General features: G+C 42.8%; 1 protein-coding gene across 1 annotated transcript in view; it reads right to left on the minus strand.

The window, feature by feature from the left end:
• The window catches only part of Mamdc2 (MAM domain containing 2), a 145840-nt gene that overhangs the window by 37199 nt on the left and 85361 nt on the right, over positions 1-23280 (minus strand). The window contains exons 6-9 of the mRNA XM_021210574.2: positions 22099-22355; positions 17319-17412; positions 11582-11725; positions 8852-9117 (exon numbers count right to left, since the gene is read on the minus strand). Coding sequence (XP_021066233.1) covers positions 8852-9117; positions 11582-11725; positions 17319-17412; positions 22099-22355 — 761 coding nt within the window. The remainder of the gene's footprint in view (positions 1-8851; positions 9118-11581; positions 11726-17318; positions 17413-22098; positions 22356-23280) is intronic.

A 23280-nucleotide genomic window follows, 5' to 3' on the forward strand; every position in this document is an offset into this window, starting at 1 on the left:
ATTCTTTCCTTCCTTCCACTAAGTATCGAAAAATCCCTGCCCTCAGGGCTCAAGGAACATCCTATCCCACCTCACTTCACCCCGTACTCCACAGAAGAGGGGGCAGAAAGAGTGAAAGAGTCAAAGGGGATGGAGGATACCAAGAAAACAAGGCCCTCTAAATCTATGTGGTCAAAGCTCCTATGGAATCACAGAGACTGCGGAAGTGTGCACAGGGCCTGTATTGGTCTGCACCAGGTTCTTTGCATATGTATTATGGCATCTGGTTTAGTGTTTTTTGTTGTTCTTGTTTGTTTGTTTTTTAAAGATTTTATTTATTTATTTATTTATTTATTTATTTATTTATTTATTTATTTATTTATTTAATGTATGTGAGCACAACGTAGCTGTACAGATGTACTTGTTGTTGGGGATTGAATTTTTAGGACCTCTGCTGGCTCCGGTCGGAGCTGCTCACTAGGGTCAACACTGCTCGCTCAAGCCCAAAGATTGATTGATTGATGGATTGATTGATTTTACATAAGTACACGGGTGTCAGATCTCATTATGGGTGGTTGTGAACCACCATGTGGTTGCTAGGATTTGAACTCAGGACCTTTGGAAGAGCAGTCTAGTGCTCTTACCTGCTGAGCCATCTTGCCAGTTCTGGTTTAGTGTTTTTTTTTTTTTTTTGTTTTTGTTTTTTTATGGGATTCCTAAGAGTGAGTGGGCCTCTGACTTGGGTGCCTTCTCTTGGGCTCTTTTCCTTCTGTTTGTTTGTTTTGTTCAATTCCAGTGTGTTAGTTTCTATTCCATGCCATGCCATGCCATGCCATGCCATGCCATGCCATGCCATACCATGCCATGCCATGCCATTCTATTTCTATTCTACTCTACTCTACTCTATTCTATTATATTCTTTTCATATTAATTATTATCTCTTAGAAGCCTGTTTGTTTTCTAATGAGAGACAGAAAAGGGAGTGAATCCAGATGGGAGGAGAGGTGGGGAAGAACTTGGAGGAGTAAAAGGAGAAGAAACTGTACAAAAATCATATGAGATTCAGCTCCCTAATCTCCAGAAGCTCATGGCTTTGTTTAAGCAGACAGTCAACTAAGTCCATAGTTCTAGTAAGTGGGCTGCATGGTGTTACAATGTATAGCAGTAATGGAAGCTACACAATACTAAGGCTCCAAGTCACCTGCTTTGAGGGAGTCATCCCTTTAAATACAGTTAAACAGGACTCTTTAGTGGGACAATAGCAAGCGTTTCTAATATGTTACTTATTCCTCCAAACAAACTCCTTCACCACAGACTGCCTGTTCATTGGAACAAATCTAATGTGTTGCTCTTCATGGTGCTTGGCTAAGAAGGGCTGACACACAGTTTAACTTTTGTTGTGGCTTTTAACCTAGTAGGGAAAATTATTTATATTTGGTTGGATGGGGACTTTCTCTTAAATGCATGTAGCTTCCTTCCTTCCTTCCTTCCTTCCTTTCTTTCTTTCTTTCTTTCTTTCTTTCTTTCTTTCTTTCTTTCTTTCTTTCTTTCTTTCGAAGCATAAAGGAAAAATGCCCTTATTTATTTAAGTTAAATTTCTTACCCCTTAAGTATCCACATTAATACATCTTATAGTCCATGTGAAATATGACAACATGTGAGTTATGCAAAGTATACCATATTAAAGAGCAAGTCAAATAGCAAAGGACCCAACAGTCTCGGAAATGCTACTCAATCGTCTCTTTTTATGCTTTATTGATCTGGGCAAAGCATAAATGCCTGGAAACAAAAGATAGACTATGCAGTATTTCCCCAATGATAACAATTAACTTTCCCACCATGAATGAAGTAGCCCATGCAGGCTAAGCTAATGACATAGAAAGGAGACACTCCTTCCGTAACCGCAGTCCTCTGGTATGTCTCACATCATTATCGTAAAGGTGGTTTTCTCCACTGCAGGCTGGCCCAACCTTCTCCGCAAGGGGATGGGTGGGCGTAGATATTCTTGCACAGAAGACAGTATGGTCCCTCTCACTTCTGCAGCACTATTTGCTCTCATATCTACATGGTACTTCAGGGAGTCACCTACTCCACTGTATATTCTGGTCATATGACATCCAAGAGCATCACCCTGACTGTATGGGAGCCAAAGGCCTGACCAGGTATGAACTCCAGACAATCAGTCAACCGAGAGAAGTCTATTTGTGGCACATTTCGTGGAGGAGGGCCTGGAATTGGCCATTTTCCTGGTTCTATCTTTTTCTTCATTTTTTCATCCACAATTTCTACTTCTGTGCTATTCTTAAGTGCCTCTGAGATGAGATTAAGGTTTGTGGTGAGAGCCTGTACATGGTGAAAACCAGCAATCAGGGAAATGGGCAGGAACCTGCATGTAGCTTTCAATGTCTGAGTTAGAATGGTTTGCTATGTTAATGATTGCTGAACTGATCATTAGCCTGGTCCTGGACGACACAGACTGCCTTGCCATCCTCTCAATTACTGTCCACTTAACGCTTCCTGCTCAAATAAGTACTTAGCTAACAAAATACAGAGCCTGTCCCCAGCCCCAGTGCTTTTAATTAAATGTCTATTGAAGCATCTTTGCTAAAGGTCACAGGCAAGAAATTACTCAGGACCTAACCTCCGCAATACGCTGACCAAACACCTGTAAAGTGAAGCATTTGAAGGCTGGAAGGCTAATGCTTGAGTGTCATTGTTCCCGAATATCTGATCTCATTCTGGTGTCTCTCTGCAGTTTTGCTTTGAATAAGAGCATCTGAGAGAAAACTGTTTCCTCCCTCTCTCCTTCCCTCCTTCTTTCCTTCTTTCCCTCTCTCCTTCCTTTCCTCTCTCTTCCCCTCCCTCTCTTCCCTCCCCCATGTGTCTGGGGTGTGTGTCTCTCTCCCTGTGTGTCTCTCTGTGTCTCTGTCTCTCTCCTTCCCTCCTCCCTCTGACCCTCCCTAGGCATCTCTCTCCCTGTGTGTCTCTCTCCCTCCTTCCCCTTCCCCCAGTGTCTCTCTCCTTTGTTCTCTCTCTTCCTACCTTCCCTTTCTCCCCTTCTTTCTCCCTCTCTCTGGCAAGCACCCTCTCATTAACCTACAACCATACCTGCACAAATTGCTCTCTCTCCCAGGTAACTTGGCTTCTGTTTTCTTTGTTTGCGATAGAATCTCATTGCAATTACAATCTCCCAGTACTCCTTCTGCCTTAGCCAAACCCCCAAATGTTGGGCTGATGGGTGTGTGTTACCACACATGGTCCCAAAACAATTCTTCCCACCTGCTCTCTGTTCCACAGAGCACTGTGCTGGTAGAGACGGGGGACACGGAAGATACAGTTTCATGATTTATGCACCTTTGAAAATGTTTCTGAGCCCCCTCTCCCCTTTTTTAACAAAAGAAGGGGCAGGAGAAATGACTCATGAACTCATCTCAATACCAACATACAAAACCAGGCTTGGGGCAGGGGAGTAGAGCTAGGAGGATCTCAGGGCTGGACTGGCAGACAGTCTAAGCAAATCAGTGAGCTCGAAGTTCAGTGAGAAGCTTTGTCTCAAAAACTAAGGTGGCCAACAAATGACTCCTGACCATTGACACATGGCTTGCTACACACACACACACACACACACACACACACACACACACCACACATAAACACATCTCTACACCTCACATGTGTATATACATATACATATGTACACATGCAAAATATTTTTATAGGCTCGTGGTTGTTCACATCTTCCATTAATCGAAGATCTAATATTGTTTAAAAAAAAGATTTAACTCTGACCTCATTTTCAACACCTCACAGCAAAAAAAATCAAGATATAGAATCATCTGTGCACTAAATAAATGTTGTGACCTAGAAAAATAGCCTTCGTTCTTTTTTCCTCTGTGTCTGTGTTGAGCTGAACTTAATAGTATTAATTATGTGCTAGCAGACAGACTACATACTTCACCCAAATTCATGTGATACACAGAATGACTTTCTGCAGCAAGTGCTACCAGGTGCCCCTTTTACATGGGAGAAAAGTGACAATTACACAGGTAGCTGTCACATAACTACCTCAGGTATGAAGCCATGAGTGACAGAGGACCCATGGCCAAGCATCGTAGGCAGTGTGCTGAACCTTCCCTCTAACTCACTGCTCTGCGGCATATGTGGTGAACAAGCTTGAATTCTGATCCCCTCTAGGAGCTAAACTTATGTCTACAATATATCACTGGAGAATAAGTTTAATAAAGCCTTGGATTTATTTACTTAGCTAATCTGAGTGTTAGGGCTGGATTTTCCTTCCCACCCAACACTGTCATTTGACATCAACCAAGAGAGGATTGGGTGGCACCTGAGCATTGCCTCCAGCATGTGTTCTGGAGTCTGAACGAGTCCTGGCCCTGCCAGTCTCAGCTCTGCCACTTCAAAGCCATAGCACTGAACAGTGTCCTTTACTTTTGTTTTTCTAAGCAAGGTCTCTCCATGTAGCCCTGGCTTGTCCTGGAACTCACTCTGTAGACCAGGCTGGCCTTGAACTCAGAGATCCACTGGCGTCTGCCTCCTGAATGCTAGAATCACCTCCTGGCTCAGTGTTCTTCCTTTTTCCCCAAACTTTTCCGTTAAGTGTAATATTTTCCCTCCTTAGAGAAATTCACACAAGGTGGACAAAGATGATAAAAGCTGGTAAGGTCCTTGTGTATATGAAGGCTTTACTTTTGTAGAAGAGGAGATGGGTAATAAAAACGTAAATGAAAAATTAGATAATTTTGGGTTGGGATAGCTGTGGTGCACAAAATGAGAAAGTCAATATGTTGGGAACAATCTGAGGATGGGGAAATGGGATGAACTGAGTGGTCTGGAAAGTTCCTGTCTGAGAGGAAGCCCTTCATGTGGCACAGTGGCCTGAGAACCCAGGGACGTGGGAACTTTGGGGGAAGAACGTTCAATGCAGAAAGGACTACATGTGAAAAGCCCATAAAAACATGGCCCTCACACTCAGAGCCAGAGTCCCATGAGACTGTGCACCTATGAGCAGAGCAGAGGGGTTTAAAGTCAGCAGTGTAGGCGAGGACCAGATCACGTGGACCACTACAAGCCGTAGTCAAAGAGGCAGCTCGGTCCTGCAAGCTGTGGGAGCGCGTTGTAGGGGAAATGACACTTTCTGACTTCCGCTTCGGGAAAGTGATCTGACTGCTGGTTCAGAGCAGAGAAACTGCAGCTGGGGTCACAGAAACTAGTGAGGTCTCACGGAACTGGGGTGAGTATGATGGTGATTTTGTGTGAGGTGGTGGCAAGTGAGACGGAGAGAACAAATCTGGGGTGCACGTTAGGGAGCCAACGTAATGGTCTTGCCTGCGGCCTGAAGTAGAGTACTGAGAAACTAATAAGAATCTGACAGCTTTCAGCCTCCTTCCCTGTAAATGGGTTGTTGGAGGATGTTAAGGATTGCTAGGGAGAGAGTACACTGCTGGGCACAAAAGTAGATAGTCGATGAACAGCCATGTAGGCCTTAGTTTTGATCTAGGTTGAGCCTGGAACAGTCTAAAAGTCCCAGGAATTTCACTGCAGAATCTCAGTCATTATAAATTCCAACTATTATAAAGATGTATGCGAAACTCAACATGCTCAGAAAAAAAATCTCTTATGCTTCCTCCAGTTTAGAATAAGTGAAAATAAATATTGAGTGATCAAACTGTAGAACGCAGCCAAAAGACACTTCTAGACAATATTTAACAGCTGACAAGCCCTTACCCTGTGCCTATTTTCCATGCCTTGTGACTCAACTATCTTTTCTATATGTGATGAATATTTGGAGAAATGTACCTTCTGTGGACAGAAACCACATGTGGGGAATAATTGTATAGATTTGGTACTGTATGTCTGAAATACTTCTCTTGGAGGCATTAAAGGGTGTTTACTCAAGGACTACACATCTAACTCTAGCTTCTTAGGGATCCAAAGAGCATCCATTCAAATCTGTGAGAATGCAGGAATATCTCCCACCATCTCAGAGGGGGAGAGCTAAGCAAGGATTTCATGAAAACATGCACTTGCCCAAGTCTTTAGCCACTGAAAACGTGCTAGTCTACCAATCCTGAATTTGGTATAGTTCAATTTTCCATACTATAGAAAACAAAATAAAGCACACAGACACTAATAAGAAGAAAGCAGGGGGCTATGGCAGGAGATGGGTTCAATTTAACTCTGTTACAAAACAGCAGACAGAGAGTAAAGAAGCAAACAGGGCTTGCAATTAGAGATAGACTATTTTAAGTCTTAGACTCAGCTTATAGGGCAATGGTTCTCAACCAAGAATGCCATACCTCTCAAGGCTTTTAGAAATGTGCAAATAATTTTGGTTGTTGCAATAACCACAGAAGTTTAAAATCCAATAATCTGAGGGTTGGTTCTATTCAAAGGCAGAATTGTCTGCCTTATGATGTCAACAGGGCCCCTGCTAGGATATTTGTTTAAGGTCAAGCACAGAGGGCTTAGTAGGAATATAAGTGTTTGTTTAGGCCATAACAATACCAAAATAACTGTATATTTGAGATGTGCAAAGAAAGCAAAGGAAAATTATAAGAGTGAGGATTTATTCATCTTATAAAGTAGGTGTAAATGGTATCTAAATTTTGACATTGAAGCAAAGTAAAGCTATAAGTTATAAGAACACAAATAAATACACCTAAAAACTAGGAAAAGGAGTTGTTCTTATTTTTTCGTAGCAGAGAATCAGCAGACACAGTTAAGGTTAACGGAGGAAAACCTGGCTAATCTGGAAGGAAACCCCTCAGGAAAAAACAGAAGCAGAATTAGAGTTTGTGTTCATAAGCAGAGGGCACTGGCTCTTCACTGTATCCCTTGTCTTAAGTAGCTTACATGAAAACATAACATGAACACGTCAATCCACATGTGTATATACCATAAGAAGCCAGCTTCAATTCCCGCCTACCTCCTCCACCCTCTCTCATGAGTCATGAATGCTTCTCCCACTTTGAGGAGCTAGTTCTTCCCAGCAGGAATCTTCTAGAACCTGGGGATTTCCATATTGAACTTCCATCTAGATGCATGCCCAGTTCTTTCTAGGTGTTCTATCCTAATTCCTCTACCCTGACTGCGTCTGGCTCTAATTTTCCCTTCACTGGCGGAGGAACTTAGACAGTAGTTGGGCTTCTTGGTGCTCAGCTTCCAAAGAAGAAAAGGGCAGAAGCTCTGGGACACCCTTATCTGCTAGGAGGCTTGTTCCCGCTTCATGGCAGTCAGGTAACAATCTAAAGGATTGAGCAGACTCCTGAGCAGCTCAGTACTTGGCAGTAGAGGTTACGGAGGAGAGGAGGAACAGGGGTTAGAAGCCACTGTGGCTTGAACCTTGACCTTCCAAACATTAGCACTGCCAAGTCTAGATGACATTATTGTCAATAACAATCAGTGGAACCACATTTGTAACTTTCTGAGCAATCCTTCCGGGATAGTGACATTTACTGAATGTATTGCCACAATCTTAGGTATCTCAACCTGCTAACACTTGTGACCTCAGACTCGTGAGTAGGATCTGAGACTTATCTTTTATATCCCTTGCATCAAACATACACAGAATAAATGATGGTTGAATAAAGGAACAGACACATGGGTGAATGAATAAAGACATGTAATCCAAATAAGTGAAAAAGATGCTTATAAATATTTCCTTTTAAAAAGCAACAAAAGTGAACTTAAAGCATAATAAAAATTCTTCTGATTATGTAAAACTGGGATGTCTCTCTCTCTCTCTCTCTCTCTCTGTGTGTGTGTGTGTGTGTGTGTGTGTGTGTGTGTGTTTGTTGTGATAACTATTTGTTAGAGTTAAGTGATTGGTAACGGAAAAACAACTTAATTCTTTGAGATACTTAAGAGGAATAGAGAGGCCTGGGCTTCTCCAGTGCTGATAGCTCAAGGAGGAAGTACCACAACACTGCACATGTCAAGAGACATTGTACAAAGGAAGATTCCTTGGAATTGTCCAGGCAGCAAGCTCTCCCATGGTTTTAGCCTTTCATGGGTGACTTGGAGTTGCGTTAACTCCTGGGTGGTCAGCTTCATTCAAAGATAGATACTGAGCTCGCACTGTATGACATACATTTAGAAGAAATGTTCCTTGTCTACTTTCGTTGGGCCTCTTTCTTACACAGAGAGGACATTCAAGAAAAATTTGTTAGTTGGCTGACGGGCTGAAATAAAATGATTTTTTTCCATGCTGGTTTCATATCTTGTGGGTCACAGAATTTATTGCATCTGTGAAACTTCCCTGAGTTTATGAGTTGTTAAGCCTGGGAGGTTACTGCCAATCCTCTGTATTCTCCTTGATTTATAGGGTCTGTTTTTGTCTTCTCATCGCTAGCAAAATCATCTGGTGATAGCTCCCCGTGTCAGTCTCTGAGCAGGGTCAGCTGCCTCCATATCTCTAATGAGTAGCCTGGCTTTATCCTGTGCTCTGCTACAGCCTTGAGTATTGACCTTACAGCCACAGTGAAGATTCTGGCACATCAATCTCATGCTTTTAAAATTTCATCATTGGTGTGTGTGTGTGTGTGTGTGTGTGTAAGAGAAAGAGAGAGAGAGAGAGAGAGAGAGAGAGAGAGAGAGAGAGAGAGAGAGAAGGTGGAGGAAGAGGGAAGGAGGAGAGAAGGGGGGAGAAGGGGAGGGAAATTTCTTAGGTAGATATAATTCAGAAAATGCAAAGGAATTGAAGGCTTAACATGCACTTGTCTGGGGGGTGGGTGATATGTGTCAAATGCAGGTTGATCTGAACAGAAGGATAAATACACCATCAGCTAAACAGAAATCATTACCTATTATCTAGCAACTAAAATGGACATAGGTAGTGCAGGTTCTACTGTACCTTTGTGGGCATAGGCTTCTTAAAGCTGATTTCCGCTTGCATCCAAACACCCCTTGGGGACTCGAGCACAGACCAGATCTTCTCCCGAACCACGTGGTTTTCTTCAAAGATATAAACGGCTAGGGTGTCACTCATTTTCAAAAACCCAAAGATGGCATAATGAAAGCGCACACAGTACTGCATGTTTCCTGGTAGAGAGGGACCGTAAAGTCTGCCAATGTAGCCAGGCTGGGATGTAAACTTAGTGTTGGCCAGCAGGTAATGTCCTGTGAGGAAAACAAACCAGTTACTGCTGTGGTTCTCAATCTGGGGGGATCACAACCCCTTCGGGAGTCACATATCAGACATCCAGGGTATCAGACATTTATATTATGATTCATAAGAGTAGCAAAATTACAGTTATGAAGTAGCAATGAAATAATTTTATGGTTGGGGTTTCTACAACATAAGGAGCTGTATTAAAGGGTCATAGCATCAGGAAGACTGAGAACCACTGACTTAGTGCAACAGCAATGCAGAATGAGCTCACACAGCAGGTGGAAACCAGTTAAGGCATTGGGGTATTCTCTCAAGACTACTTCCATAAACCTTAATAGAGGCTTTCTAATGTCTGTGGTTTAAGTGACAAAAAAAATCTATACAATGTTCTTAGACCTGGATAGCAAATTAAACCTCTTAGAAATTCAAGTGGCTGTCATAAAGCTGTGTAGATCTTATAGTGTACAGACACAGAGTCACATCATTAAGTAGGAACTATACTCTTTTTTTTTTTTTTTTTTAAATCACACAAAAAAGAATGAATGAGCTTGGGGCTACTGGATGTCTTGTGCTGGGTCATAGTCAGTGGCAATCAAAGAGCTCATTTCCCCTGCTCTATCTGTAGTGGCCATTCGGGAGGAGGGAAGGCAGGCTGGCCTGGCACCACGTGAGAGTTCTGGGCAGAACACACTGTTCTCTTGGTATACCTACATATTAAACCTGTCCCTGAAAAATTATGTTTCTGACCCGTTGGGCGCTGATGCTCCCAGATGCTGTGGCTGGGTTCAATTTCCTTGTTTTTTAGTTCTAAATAACAGGAGGGAATTTCTAGCAGCAACGGTCCCCTTACTACCAATCCTACCCACATGGTCAAGCTCAAGTGGATTCGTGTATGCAAAGTCAGGCAGAACACGACAGTTTCTTCCTTTTCTGATCTGTTCTCGATGAGTTCTCTTCATGGCCTGTCAGTGTTTGCTCTAAGTATTTAAAAACAACAACAAAAAATCCACAAAGCAGCTCATCGGCGTAAGAAGAGTCAGAGGGCTTGTTCTCTCCCACACACGGGCAGGGCATGTGCGGACAGTGATAGGACTGCGTCCACAAGCCAGACTCTCAGGAAAGCCTCACCACACCCTGGATTCCAGCCTTCCAACCTCATGACACGACGAAAAGCAGCTGTTGTGTAAGCCCCAGTCTGCGGTACTTTGTGAGGATGATGAACAAATATGGGTGGCCACACGACAGCCAGACGTTTGTTTTTTTGTTTTTTGTTTTTGTAACCTGAATATCATCTTTCTGTTTCCTGCTCAAAGCCTTTCAGTGGCTTCTGACTGTCTTTCTAATGACCCCCAGCACTTCCCCTGCTCTGCCAAACCTGTGGTCCTTCCGTTATCCTCTCCATCTTCATCACCGCTCCTCTCTCTACGGGCAGCCTACCAGTTAGTTAGTGTGGCCACCCGTCTCCACACTGAGAGACCTCACAGATGCTTGTCCTCTGTAGCTCCATTGTAGAGACTACTTCTACATCCCTAGCTAAAATTTCCTTCCACTATTCTCTCTCAGAGCACCGAAGGCCATCAGAACAGACCACTCCAAGTATGCCACTCTGGCACCTTGATGGTTTTGAACTGAAGGCACTGGAGGACAGTAGAGGCAGGAAGGGCTCTGTGCCCACTCACTTTCTACCTAAAGCAGGCCATCAAAGTTCCTATGAGCCAGGCACACATCCTGTTCAGGAAGCCAGTGTAGTAGAGACTGCCACCATGCCGAAATGGATCTGTACAAACAAACCTACTGGGAAGCCCGTGTTTTTCATTAGCTTCCTCCACAGGTTTCCCAATTACCACCTCACAGTTTACTCTCTCTCCCTTTCCTTTGTCTTGCTACTTTCCACAAAGAACTTTACCATTCTTTGTTAAAAACGATGCATAAGCTTTCAGGCCTATGTATTTTTCTAGTTTTCATTTTCCTGAGAAGGCTCCCACGTGCATATAAAAATATGTTGCTAGAATGCTACAGTTTTCTCTTGGTAGCCTGCTTTTTGACTGTTGAATTTTCGGCCCCAGCTAGAGAAACTAAAAGAGAATCCCCCCCACACCTCCACCCCCCCATCCCTATCCCCCGCCCACTCCTTCACCCCCCCATCCTCTGCCCCTGCTATGCTTAGGATTATGTTTATTTGTCTATATGTTTATCTATCATTTCCTTTGCTCATTGAAATGCAAATGGAATCCAAGTGGATTTTTTTCTGAACCGAAGAGCAAAAACAGTTTCCAAAGATTTCTCTACTTAATGAACTGCAAATTCTTTGGGTAGCATACTATCTTGAAGTGCAACTTTTAAAATTGGCTAAACATCACCAATTGTTACTTTCTTGTTCTTCCTCTTTTCTTATCTTTCTCTGGAATGAGGCTAGCAAGTGGTATGGGAGAGCAAACCCGGGATGTGGGGCCTGACAGGCCACTGACCAACCTGTTCCTGTTGTGTGGTCTCCGGGCCGATACATGTTCGCTTTCACTCCTACTCTGGTCCAACCTGGCCCCTCTTTGTCTTGATAAAAGTTGCAGAGGCCTTTCTCAAAATCACAGCTTGTTTCCACAGCACTGAAAGGAAGCCCTGGGCAAATGAGAATCAAAGTTACAGTCAGCCCGGATTCTCAGAGGACTCCATCAAACACTCGGCAGATATGGCTACATTTGTGCCGGGAGACCGAGGGAGAGATACACAGCAAAACAGGCTGACAGCTTTATCATCAAAACGGTGTTTTGACACAAGAAAATTGTTCTTTTCTTCTCTAAAAGGAGGGCAGGAGGCAGCTCTGATCACATTATCTACAAAAGTAAACAAGTACTAGTTTATATCAGAAGGGATTTCCTGTGAGAATGCAAAGGCTGTGAACATTTACTCAAAACTTTCAAATCGACCCCTACAACATTTAAAAGACAGAAAAAGGGGAGGATTTTTTTTTAAGAGGCTCTTAAGTTCTAAGATGTGCTTTAGAAATAGTATTTTCCAGAGATAATTCCCCTTTGTTGACTAGTCCCTGCATCAGAGCAGTTATGATTGCCATTCGCTGTAGGAACTGCTGCTCTTGAAGAAAAACAGCCCTTCCCAGAAACCACACCGTTCAGAAGTCCCCTTGGGCTTTTCAGAGGGTGTTGCTGTTTGGGCTTTTCTGAGTCCTGTTATCCTTTACAATGGTCCATAAATGGCCCTTTGGCCCAGACTGCCCAGATGGGATGGAGTATGGAAGAGTCCTCCTTCTCCCTTAGGAATAATGGTTGGTCCTATTAACGCAGGACTTAGAAGCCTCATAGCTTAGGTTGCCCTCTGGAGTTAGAGGGGCTGTAACCACAGCAGATTGGGATGCTCAGTATGAGCCTAGTCTGATTGGTGAGAGACACAGCTGGGACATTTTAGGGCTAGAGAGATAAAGCGTGTTGTTTTGTATATCTGGAAAGTCCTTTCTACAGAAACTTTCATTCTGGGGACAGCCAGCTGGCAACTCAGGGCCGTTTAGGACAAGACTATGTTCTCAGTTAATTTTCAAAGAAAGTACTCACGTGGGCAGAAGAACACAGCCAGATGAAATGGTCAAAAGAATCATTCAACCAAATGGTACAAGGAACCCAAGATTTAGTTTTGACCAGAAAAACACATAGCTTTCAAAAACAACAACAACAACAAAAAAAAAAAACAAAAAAAACCCAACAGCCTGAACAGTTGTATGCTTTGTGAACTAACTTAAAACATTGTATCAACATTAAATGTCCCAAACTTACTAATTGTTCCATAGTTACACTGCAGATACATGTTGAAACAAATCAATATATGAAGGAGAACAGTGTTCTTGAAGGTCTGGTAAGGAAAATGCTGGCTCTGCTTAGTGATATCACTGTGGAGATCTGAGAAAAGTGTCTAGGGAGTTCCTCACCCATTTCCCATATTCTAATCTCTCTCTCTCTCTCTCTCTCTCTCTCTCTCTCTCTCTCTCTCTCTCTCTCTCTCCCCACACACACTTTTGGTAGCGACTAACAGCGCATTATAGAAAAAGAATAAGAAGAAACCGTTCCCATGTAACTGGAACATGGTGGCATTTCAGTCACATGCCCAAGCTTGATAGTAGAGAAGTAAATGAGGACTGTAGTGCTCTAAGCCTGGTGAGTCACCCACACACTGCTCTGCCCATTTCTGCCAGAATGAGGGTATATCATTATGTCTAGGAGACAAAGCCTGAGAAAAATTAATATGATATCACACACACCAGGACTCTTCATATAATGGAGAGCAGAAGAAACCCCACCATCTCAATTCTTAGCCAACCTCCTTCTACTTAATAATGAAAAATAGATGAAATATTCAAAATGTACAGCCAGCTATGTAGCTCAGAAGATGGCGAGGTACTCCTAAATACCTGGCATAAATTGATGATCGGGTCAGTGAAATCACTCACTCATCACGAATGAACCTCAGAGAAGTACCCCTAAGTGGCTGCAAGAGAATCTTAACCCCTTTATTAGGTCTATAAGAGGGGCAGTAGTGCTGAAATTCAAAAGTTTATAGCAGCTTTATTTAGAGCTGCTGAAATGGAAAATCAGCCATGGTGGTCTTCAGTTGGTGAAAAGGCATATGAGCTGTGGTATATTTATTTTGACAATGAAATATTATGCAGTGCTAAAAAGAAATTACCTATGGAGCCACAAAGTAACCAGGAGGAAACATAAATCTGCAATACTAAATGAAGGAAGTCAGTGTGAGAGCACTGCAGACTGTATGACTTCACAACCACAAGGCACGATGGAAAAGGCAAAATCAGAGAGACAAGAAAAAGGCCAGTGTTTGTGAGGGCAGAGGTGGGGGAGAGGTGAGCCTGTATTACACTGTAATGGTGGACATGTGTCATTACAAATGTGTTCACTCCCATAGAACATGCAATACCGTCAGTGATCTTTAATGTAAACTCTGGAGTCTGAGTGATAGTAATATGTATGGGGGAAAGAATATATGATTTACTGCTCTGACTTCTGACCACTTGGCTGAACCTCAAACTGCCCTTATGAAACACAACTTTAAGTAACAGGCCCCTCTTATCAATGGTTTTCTGGTTGTTATTTTCTTCACTTGATAAATACTTGGTCTTAGAAATTATTTGATGATTCTATCTACTATCAAAATGATATTATTCTATTTATTCTATCTATCTAAATGATTCTACAGTCTGATGGAAAGTTTTAAAAGTGGAGATCATAGACTAAACCTACTTTATGTAGAATATTCAGACAGTATCTGAAAGCTATAAAGATGGGGGCCTTCATGTAGCTACCCAGCATCTGAGGTGGAGGCAAAGTCCTTGTTCACAACTTGTTTGAGAAGTTTGGGTCAAGGGAAGATAAAAACTTGAGTATCTGGGGCATGTTAATGGCATGGTGGAGGCATAGGGAGGAACTGAGGCAGATGCATATGCGGATGCAGATGTAGATGCAGATGCAGATGCTAGTCACTGAGCATCAGTTGGTAGGAAAAAGAAACAAAGCAAACCCTTTGAAACAATTTATCAGAAAGTATCATCATGTGATTATTTGCTTTCTGATAGCTGAGCTTCTTAGGAATGGAGGTGTTTTAGACTTCACTAGCTGGAATGCTCTGCAGCCTGGGAAGAGCAGTTGCCATGTTTGTAACCCCTTTCTCCGCTCCCTGGAGCTCCTGGAGATGATCTAAGCACCAGTGCTGTAACTAAAAGGCTCCCCAGTCCTGCAGTGTACTACAAGAAATGAGCCCAGGTCACAGTAGACAATGAAGGATGCAAACCTTGGACGGTAGTTTTATTTCCCACGAGGAATCTTAAATGCAGCAGAGACAGAGACAGAGACCGTTCAAAGCTGGCTATGGAAGAGTGAGTGTGGCCAGGATCATGGCGACCCAGTGGCTTGGCCTCTGAATAAGTAGCAGATATACTTTAGGGTACTCGAGACAAGGAAGATGTCAGCAGCTTCATCTCCAGTTTAGGCAGCAATGGGAGTGGAGTTTTCAAACTAGGTTAAGAAGTCTGGGCAGCATCCAACTACTGGTGAATGGCTGCTGATGTCCCCTGTAGTCTTCTGAGAAGTGTCTACGAGTAACCATAAGTGTTCTTGCAGTCCCCGGCCTGAGTGTGGAATGGAGAGAACCTTGGGCCTCTATATGTCACAGCAGTTTGGAGTTGGTCGTTAAGTTAAGCCTTCTAGAAGTAGACAGGGAGGAAACAGTGTGGACTCCCAGGAGTATCCTAACTTTTTGACACTGTGATATAATGTTGCCATCCCAGCACCTCCGAGATGGCTCACACCCTCCTGGAACTAAGTTATGACACCCTTTCCTGCCCACAGCAGGCACTGCATACATGTACATACATACCCACAGGTAAAATGCTCACCTACATAAGAATACATAAATCTTTAAAAAAAAATTACCATGACAAGTTCACACAGCTTGTAAGTGTGAGGAAAGAGATGAGAATCTGAGTTCCTAGTTCTTGGGTCATAGTACTAAAATGGTGCGATTAAGTGATTTTTAAAAGTAAGATTGGCACAGTGAGGAATTCTAAAGGCCAATATAGTCTACTGTATGAAAAACACACATGGGTTCCTGTCGGGAAAGGAGCCTTGTGTGAGTGAATTACACACTGAGGAGACACTGCTCCTGGAAAGTCGCCTCATTTTATTGGAATCTTTTATCCCTGTTCATCGGTCAGACGGATGTTATAGGGAAGGGCTAACACACATTCTCTATCTCTTTTGAAGTATCTGCAAGATTGCCTTTGTTACTTCCTGGTGACGTCTACATCCCACCCTATACAGACTTAGGTGGGTAGATTAGGAGGTGGAGTACTTGCCTCCCTTACCTGGGGCTCTGGATTGAGATGGTCTCATTTAACTTCCCTTAAAGAACTAGAATTAGAGACTTCATGACCACAGCAACTCTTTTAAGGAGAACATCTAATCAGGGCTGGCTTACAGTTCAGAGGTTTGGTCCATTATTGCCATGGCAGGAAGCACAGTGGTACACAACCAGAGATGGTACTGGAGAAGTAGCTTAGAGTTTTCCATCCTTAGGTAGCAGGAAGAGAGCGTGATACTGGCTCTGGTTTGAGCATTTCAACCTCAAAGCCCATCCCCAGGGACACACTTCCTCCAACAAGGCCACACCTTCTAATAGTGTCAGTCCCTATGAGTGTATGGGGGTCATTTTCCTTCAAACACACACACACACACACACACACACACACACACACATGTCCTTAGCTTCAGCAAATTAGGCTTCTCTTTCATTTGGGAATGAGAATTTAGCTCAAGTGGGAAATATTATCTTAGTCTATTTGATAGGGCATAGCTGAAAGCATATTACAGTCCCGCTCTATCTTCAGAGAAAGTCAGGTCACAAAGGTCAGCTTCAGTAATGATTTCCCATGCTCCAGATACAGAAAGAATGCTTGTTAGTAAGATGGGATGGCCACAGTGTTGCCCTGGGCATTGTGAAGAAATGAATGTACTGAACAGTAAGGTCAATCACATTTAACTGTGTCATTAACTACTGTCATCCTTATTGTAAAAACACTTGTGTTTATCCATTTTCCCAGAAAGTTGAGAATTCTCTGTCTTTTTAAATGACAAAGTTATAGAATTTTAGTTTTGGCCCTGATAATTTTAGTGAGAGTTCACTTTGAAGAAGTTAATTAAATTAACAGCACATACTATTTAGCCAAAAGCATTCCAGTGATATTTACTGAATACTAATATATATAAGAATAAAGGCATTATGGATCTTGGAGACTTGAAAATTAGAGTTTTTATAATTCTATCCAGTAGGTTGTAAGGGTTTTTTCCCCCTTCAGTCTATTGAGCTATTCATGTATGGAACTTTAAATAATACCTTTATTTAAAGAAATAAATGAATTTAGGTAAATTAATATTTAAGTTTTGCTGTGTGATTAGAAATAAAAGACCAAGCATCTCATGAAAGCTTGTGTATAGTATCAGTGAAATTAAATCCACTGCATGAGGGATAAAAGGGGGTAACAGTTCAGAAAAAAAATGATTATTCAGTCGATGACCTTTTAAAGACAAGGTAAGAGAAAAGGTGAGGAAATTAAAGACGGTTTAAAACCAGTGCCAACTCTGGGCATCTGGCAAGGCAGGCACCTTCTAATCGAGGAACAGTAAGGAGGACTCACCTGTCTGATTTTGGCAGTGAACAGGAGAGAAAGAAATATCATCCAGGGCCACATAGCCTCCTTTGGGACCATTGAAAGCAACTTCAAAAATAACCTGGGAAGGAAAGTAACAGATTAGCATATATTTACATACTTTCTTGCTCTTACATGATTAAAAATGACACATTGATCAAGCCAACTGAGGCCAAGTGACAAGGACTCATGCAAGTCTTTTCCAACATGTAAGTGTTTGGCCAGTACCCCACTCAACCTACAGCCTCTCTCAAGGAAAATGAAATCGCTATGTTTGCCTGCTGAAACATTGTCTCCTGAGGTCTAATTCTCAATTCGATGATAGTAGAAGGTGAGTCCTCTGAGGAAGTGATTAGCTCACGAGGGTGAAGCCCTCATTCATGAGCTTAGTGATGAGAGTCCCGAGGAGCCTTCTTCTATGTGGAGACACAATGGAGGATGCTATCTGATGGTCACCGGGAAAAGGACCTTTGCCATGATAGATCTGCTAGCATGTTGATCACAGTTTCCAGACTGTGAGAGATGAATTTCTGATGTTTGTAAGTCATTGAGCCTATGGTATTTTGTTATAGCAACCCAGCCATAATGGACCAAGACATTTGAAGTGTGTATTTACTGGGTGCCCTATTCCCTATTCCTTGAGTACCAGTTAGCATGCCTAAGCCATTTCTGACAGATTCCAGAATTGATTGACACCATGGCCTTCACCTATAGGAAAAGTCAGTGAAGAAAACATGTTAGGTTCTTCCATTATTTACAGAAAGCTAACCTCCAACCTGTCTGTTCCCCTTGTCCCATATGGCATTCCAGACGAGAGCTAGGGCAAAGAGGCACAGTCGTCTGAGATGAGCGCTGTGACCAGGCCTTTCCAGCCATGTCCAATGGATTCACAAAGACCAGGGGACAGAGAGCGCTTTACTTTCTTATCTCCCACCCACTAACTTTGAACTTTCTGTCTGAGACAACAAGGCACCAGGTGTGATAAGCACAGGCCCAAGTTGTTAGGAAAACAATCCAGGTGTGCAGCCTATGCTGTGTGAGTTGACCGATAGGGCACATTGTGGGTCATGGCTTCAAACTTCATGCCAGGTCCAGGAAGGCATAAATGCATGAGGTTGCATGAAGTCTGTGATGCAGACTCTTGAGAGTGGAGAAGGCAAACCTATCTAAAGGAGGCTGCTGATACCCAGTGTCCCAATCCCTGGGATCTCAGGCTGCTGCTCCATTGGAGAGTAAGGTTTTGCAAACGTAATTAAGATGAGATCACACCGTAGAAGGGTGGGTCTCTATTCCAATTGACTGATGTTCTTATAGTCTTTATAAAAGGGAAGATTTTGATGTGTACACTCCTCCCATCTCCAACACAGACCAAAGACATTGGAACTGTTAGAAGAAGGGGAAAGACTTTGTTCATATTGAGCGGAGAGATTAAGAAGCTCTTCCTGACACGGGTCTGCAGTCACAGCCCATATGCCAGGGTTCTCTGTTCAGAAAAGTCTAGGTTTATTTTCCTTCTGAAATGCACCACATTCCTTGTGATTTCTCCAGTGCCAATTCCTTTGCTTGGCAATTAGGAAGAGCAAACAACCCAAATGGCAGACTCAGACAAGTGGAGCAAAATCCCACACATGTGGATCCGAAGATGAATGGTACGGTTAGCAGTACTCAGCAATATGACTTTCCAGTGCCGACTTTAAAAAATTTAGCAGTGTTCTATTCATGCAGAGGTTGTTGTCTAAAGAGTTTATGCTGTAAACAAGGAGTTGGTAAAGAAAGCACCATCCATGTGTGTATGTATGTATGTACGTGTATGCACATGCACATGTGTATGCACATGCCTGCCTGACTGTGCATTAGCATGTGACTCATTTGACTTTAATAGAAGGAATATGTTCTGGGGCAGCATTTCTTTTCCTTCTTGTAACCAAAGTCATAGAAAAATTTCCACTGGGCTGTATAAGAGCAAATCAAAGCCTGGTCAGACTTTGTGACAGGAAATAGCACACATTCTACAAGGGCGCTGCGCTCTCTCTGGGGGCTGTTTGGGGTTAGGGAGATGAGAGGGGTATGAAGGAGGTGGAGGAGTGTCAGGCACACCAGCAGCAGACGGAGCACGTTGGAAATGGAGACCAAGCCAGCCTTCTCCAGTTCTGCAGCAGGCTAGCAGATGGCGCCATTGAAAAGCAGCCAGAGGAATAAGCCAGTTCTGTTCTCTGAAGGGATCTGGAGAAGATACTGCAGAGAGTACAGAGTGAAATGGAGTGGGTATTAATACCATGGCAACTAAGACTCTCCTTATAGCTATGTGCAAATGCTCATGCCAGTTTTAACACACATAGCAACTATGGTGCTGCACTCCCAGCTTGTGGCCTGGTGGGTGCCTCCGGCAGACTGAAGCTCTTCCTACAGCTGCGTATTAGATTCTAGTCTAGGAAGTCCCCTAAGCTCTCTGGCATCTCTCAGCTGTGTGACCTAGAAAAGATGTCATACTTCTTGGCTGTTTCTCTTTCCTTCTTTGTCCTCTGAATATGGGCATAATTGTGTGTATGAACTTTAGGTAAGCATCTTCTGGAAGACACACACAGCTAGAGCTATAGATATGGATATGTGCTTAATGAAAGGCCTATCACAATAAACACTATAAAGTCAATTGTCATGGTCATTGTTGTTTAACTTAGTTTTTTTTTTTTCTTTGAATTTTCTAATTCTTTTGCTTTGGATATTTATCATGTATATGATTGTAAAAAGTTGTAACGTAAGAACACCAAGATTTGTTTCAAATTAAGGCTGTAATGATAAGTTTACTTCTGCTTTTATAACATTGTTTTTGTTGCAAAGAAGAAAGTAAGTTACGCGTGGTTGGTTGGTTTGTTTGTTTTTGTTTAGAAAATCCTTTAAAATTGACCTAGTGTGTGTTTTTCTGTAACTAAGCAAAGAAGCTGGGCATGGCAAACCAACGCTCTAATTAGCAGCAATGGGACTCTTCTCTTGCTGACTGGATTCTTTGAGCCAGAGGACTATCAGTCGAATAATCAGCCAGACTATCCTTGTGCCAGCACCGGCTGGCTTGAACGCCTGGAGGAGAAGAATACACTGTGATCACAGAAGATTGTCCTGCCTTCGCTGGGTGCAGCTGCATACCGGGCTGTTGGACAGTTTGTACCAGACCTTTTGCTTTCCAAAGTCTCAGTGAATTCTAGATGTCCTTATAACCAGTGAATTCTAGCTGTCCTTATAACCATTCCTTCCTAGGTACATTTCTCTTGGTGAGAACATGCAGGACTTGGTTATGGGAAGAGTTTCAGAGAGTCTTTGAGACCAATGGTCTGGGATGCTGGGTCTCAGCTACAACACTGGCTGGTATAATGGCTGAGGACAGTGACTCCCTAGGCCTAGGCCTAGGCCTAGAGGCAAAGGCAACATTTGCAGGGCTCAGGGTCAGGATACTAGAGGTAGGCCTTTGTAGGATGCTTCCTGCTGTTGTTGCTGGCGCCCAACCTGCCTTTTGCTGCCCATCGCTGCTGCACAAACCAGAGGGAAACTAAAACTCCTAAAAACTAGTGCCCAAAGAGTTCCTCTTTGCCTGTCCAGATTTCTATTTTGGAAAAGCCAAAGGACCCCAGATGACTGGGGATTCCGGGTTAGAGGTTCAGGAAAGAATCATATCCATGCTCTGAGCTCCCCCTTTCAAATTAACCATGGCTATAGCATAAGATCAGAGAAGACGTGCACCAGAAAATTCAACTGGAAGAACTGGCTTCTACACTTGCCCTCAGAACAATAATTTTGATAGAAATGAAGTTAATAAGAGAGGAAAGAAGGGGATACGGAAGAAGGGAAAGAAATGAGGAGACTAAGAAGGGGGAAGAGAGGGAAGAAAAAGATTAAAGGGCTGGAGAGATGCCTCCCTAGCTAAGAGTGCTTGCTACACCATCAGGAGGACTGCAGTTTGGATCCCCGCACCCACATAGCAAGCCAGGTGCTCCGGAAGGATGCTGTAGCTCCAGCTCCAAGAGATCAACCACCCTAGTCCGGCCTCCATCAGTGTCAGTGAATCGCTGTAGCTCCCTCTCTTCCTCTAAAAGATTCTAATAGCAGCAGTACATCAGGAGTAGAAGAGAAAAAGGAATGTTGGTCTGTGGATACAAAATTACAATTATACTAAAATAGTACAGTTTGGCTCTTAATGCACAGTAGGCCAACTATAATTAATTATGATATATTTTACATTTCATAATACCTTGAAGGGAGGATTTTAAATGCTGCCACTGCCAACAAATAATAAATTTGTTTGAGGTGAGACATGTGCTAGCTATTATGATTTGATTGTCACACATTGTATACATGAATCAAAACATCACATTTTATTATACAAATTGGTATAATGTTTTTATGTTTTGTTTTGATTTTTTGAGACAGTGTTTCTTTATGAAGCCCAGGCTGTTCTGGGACAGGGCTGGCCTCTATCTCACTGAGATCTGCCTGCCTCTGTAGTGGAGTAATGACCGTGTGTGTGTGTGTGCATGTGTGTGTCCATGTGTGTGTTTATGTGTGTGTGCATATGTGTGTGTATGTGTGTGTGTGTATGTGTGTTTGTATGTGTGTGTATATGTGTGTGTGCACATATGTGTGTGTATGTGTGTGTGTGCATATGTGTGTGTATGTGTATGTGTGTGTGTATGTGTGTATGTGTTTGTGTGTGTGTGTGTGTGTGTATGTGTGTTTGTGTGTAGCATCTCTTTGTGAGATCAGATCCAGGCTCACCTACCTCCATAGGGTAAGGAGCACTGAATTCCACCTCCGCAAGGTTCCAGACCGCATTGCCTGGGCTGTCCAGTTTCCAGATCTCCTCATACAGGCCAGCCATGTCCCGTGTGTAAACAGAGAAGACGTTGTCATTCCCCTGCTGAAGCTGGTAATAGAATGAGAGACAGCCAGACATGGGGGCTGTGGTCACTGGGGAGATGAGCTGGGCCACTTCCTGGAAGTGCTTGACATAAACAGAGTCCACATACATGTAGTGGCCTGGAAATCACACAGACAGAAGAGAGGGTAAGATAGGCTGGTAAGCTGCAGATGAACCTGTGACATTCTGGGTCTCACTTCAACACAGGAAGTGTTGAGAAGGGGTGAGAAGGAATTCTGGTTAGGAGTGTGTAAGTGTCATAGCTGGGAGATGAACACAGGGGTTTATTGCACCGTGCAAATGCCAGATGAGAAGCAGTTTAAATATCCCTTTACTTTTGACTGAAGTAAATTATCCCCACAGGAAAGATGTGTCATGTTCCAAGTGTTTGCATTTTCACAGACGAATCCATCACGATATCAGATGTGATCCCTTCCCAAGCCTTCTTTGAGATATAAGACGTCAAGACTGACTGTACTGTCTTTTATTTAAAGGGCATGGAGAGACATACCTGGACACATTTTTGCAACATACATAAAATGCACATTATGTGTTTGAGTGATCCTAAGAGTGGTTGAAGTCAGAGGTAAGGCCTGGACTTGTGATGCCATTGTTGATAGACCCTGATGATCACATCACCTGGCAGACCCAGAGCTACTAACCCCATGACAGGCTGAAACAGAAACAATACGGAGACTAGGAAAGAACTTTGGTTTGCCATTGAAGGGAACTGACTTTGAATCCCATTTCCTTGATGAGATACTAAGACTTGAGCAAATTTATGAATTTGTCAGGTCTCTAGAACGAGAATACTGTCATCTTTTGCCACTTGGATGTGATAGAACTTGGAGCCCCTGAAGATATTAAACTGTATGAATGCTTAAGTCCTTCATACAAAGTGGACTAGCATTTGTACATAATCTATACATATCTTTTTTTTTTTAAAATTTATTTATTATATGTAAGTACACTGTAGCTGTCTTCAGACATTCCAGAAGAGGGCGTCAGATCTTGTTACGGATGGTTATGAGCCACCATGTGGTT

This window comes from Mus pahari, chromosome 1 (assembly GCF_900095145.1).
Source record: "Mus pahari chromosome 1, PAHARI_EIJ_v1.1, whole genome shotgun sequence".
NCBI lineage: Eukaryota > Metazoa > Chordata > Mammalia > Rodentia > Muridae > Mus > Mus pahari.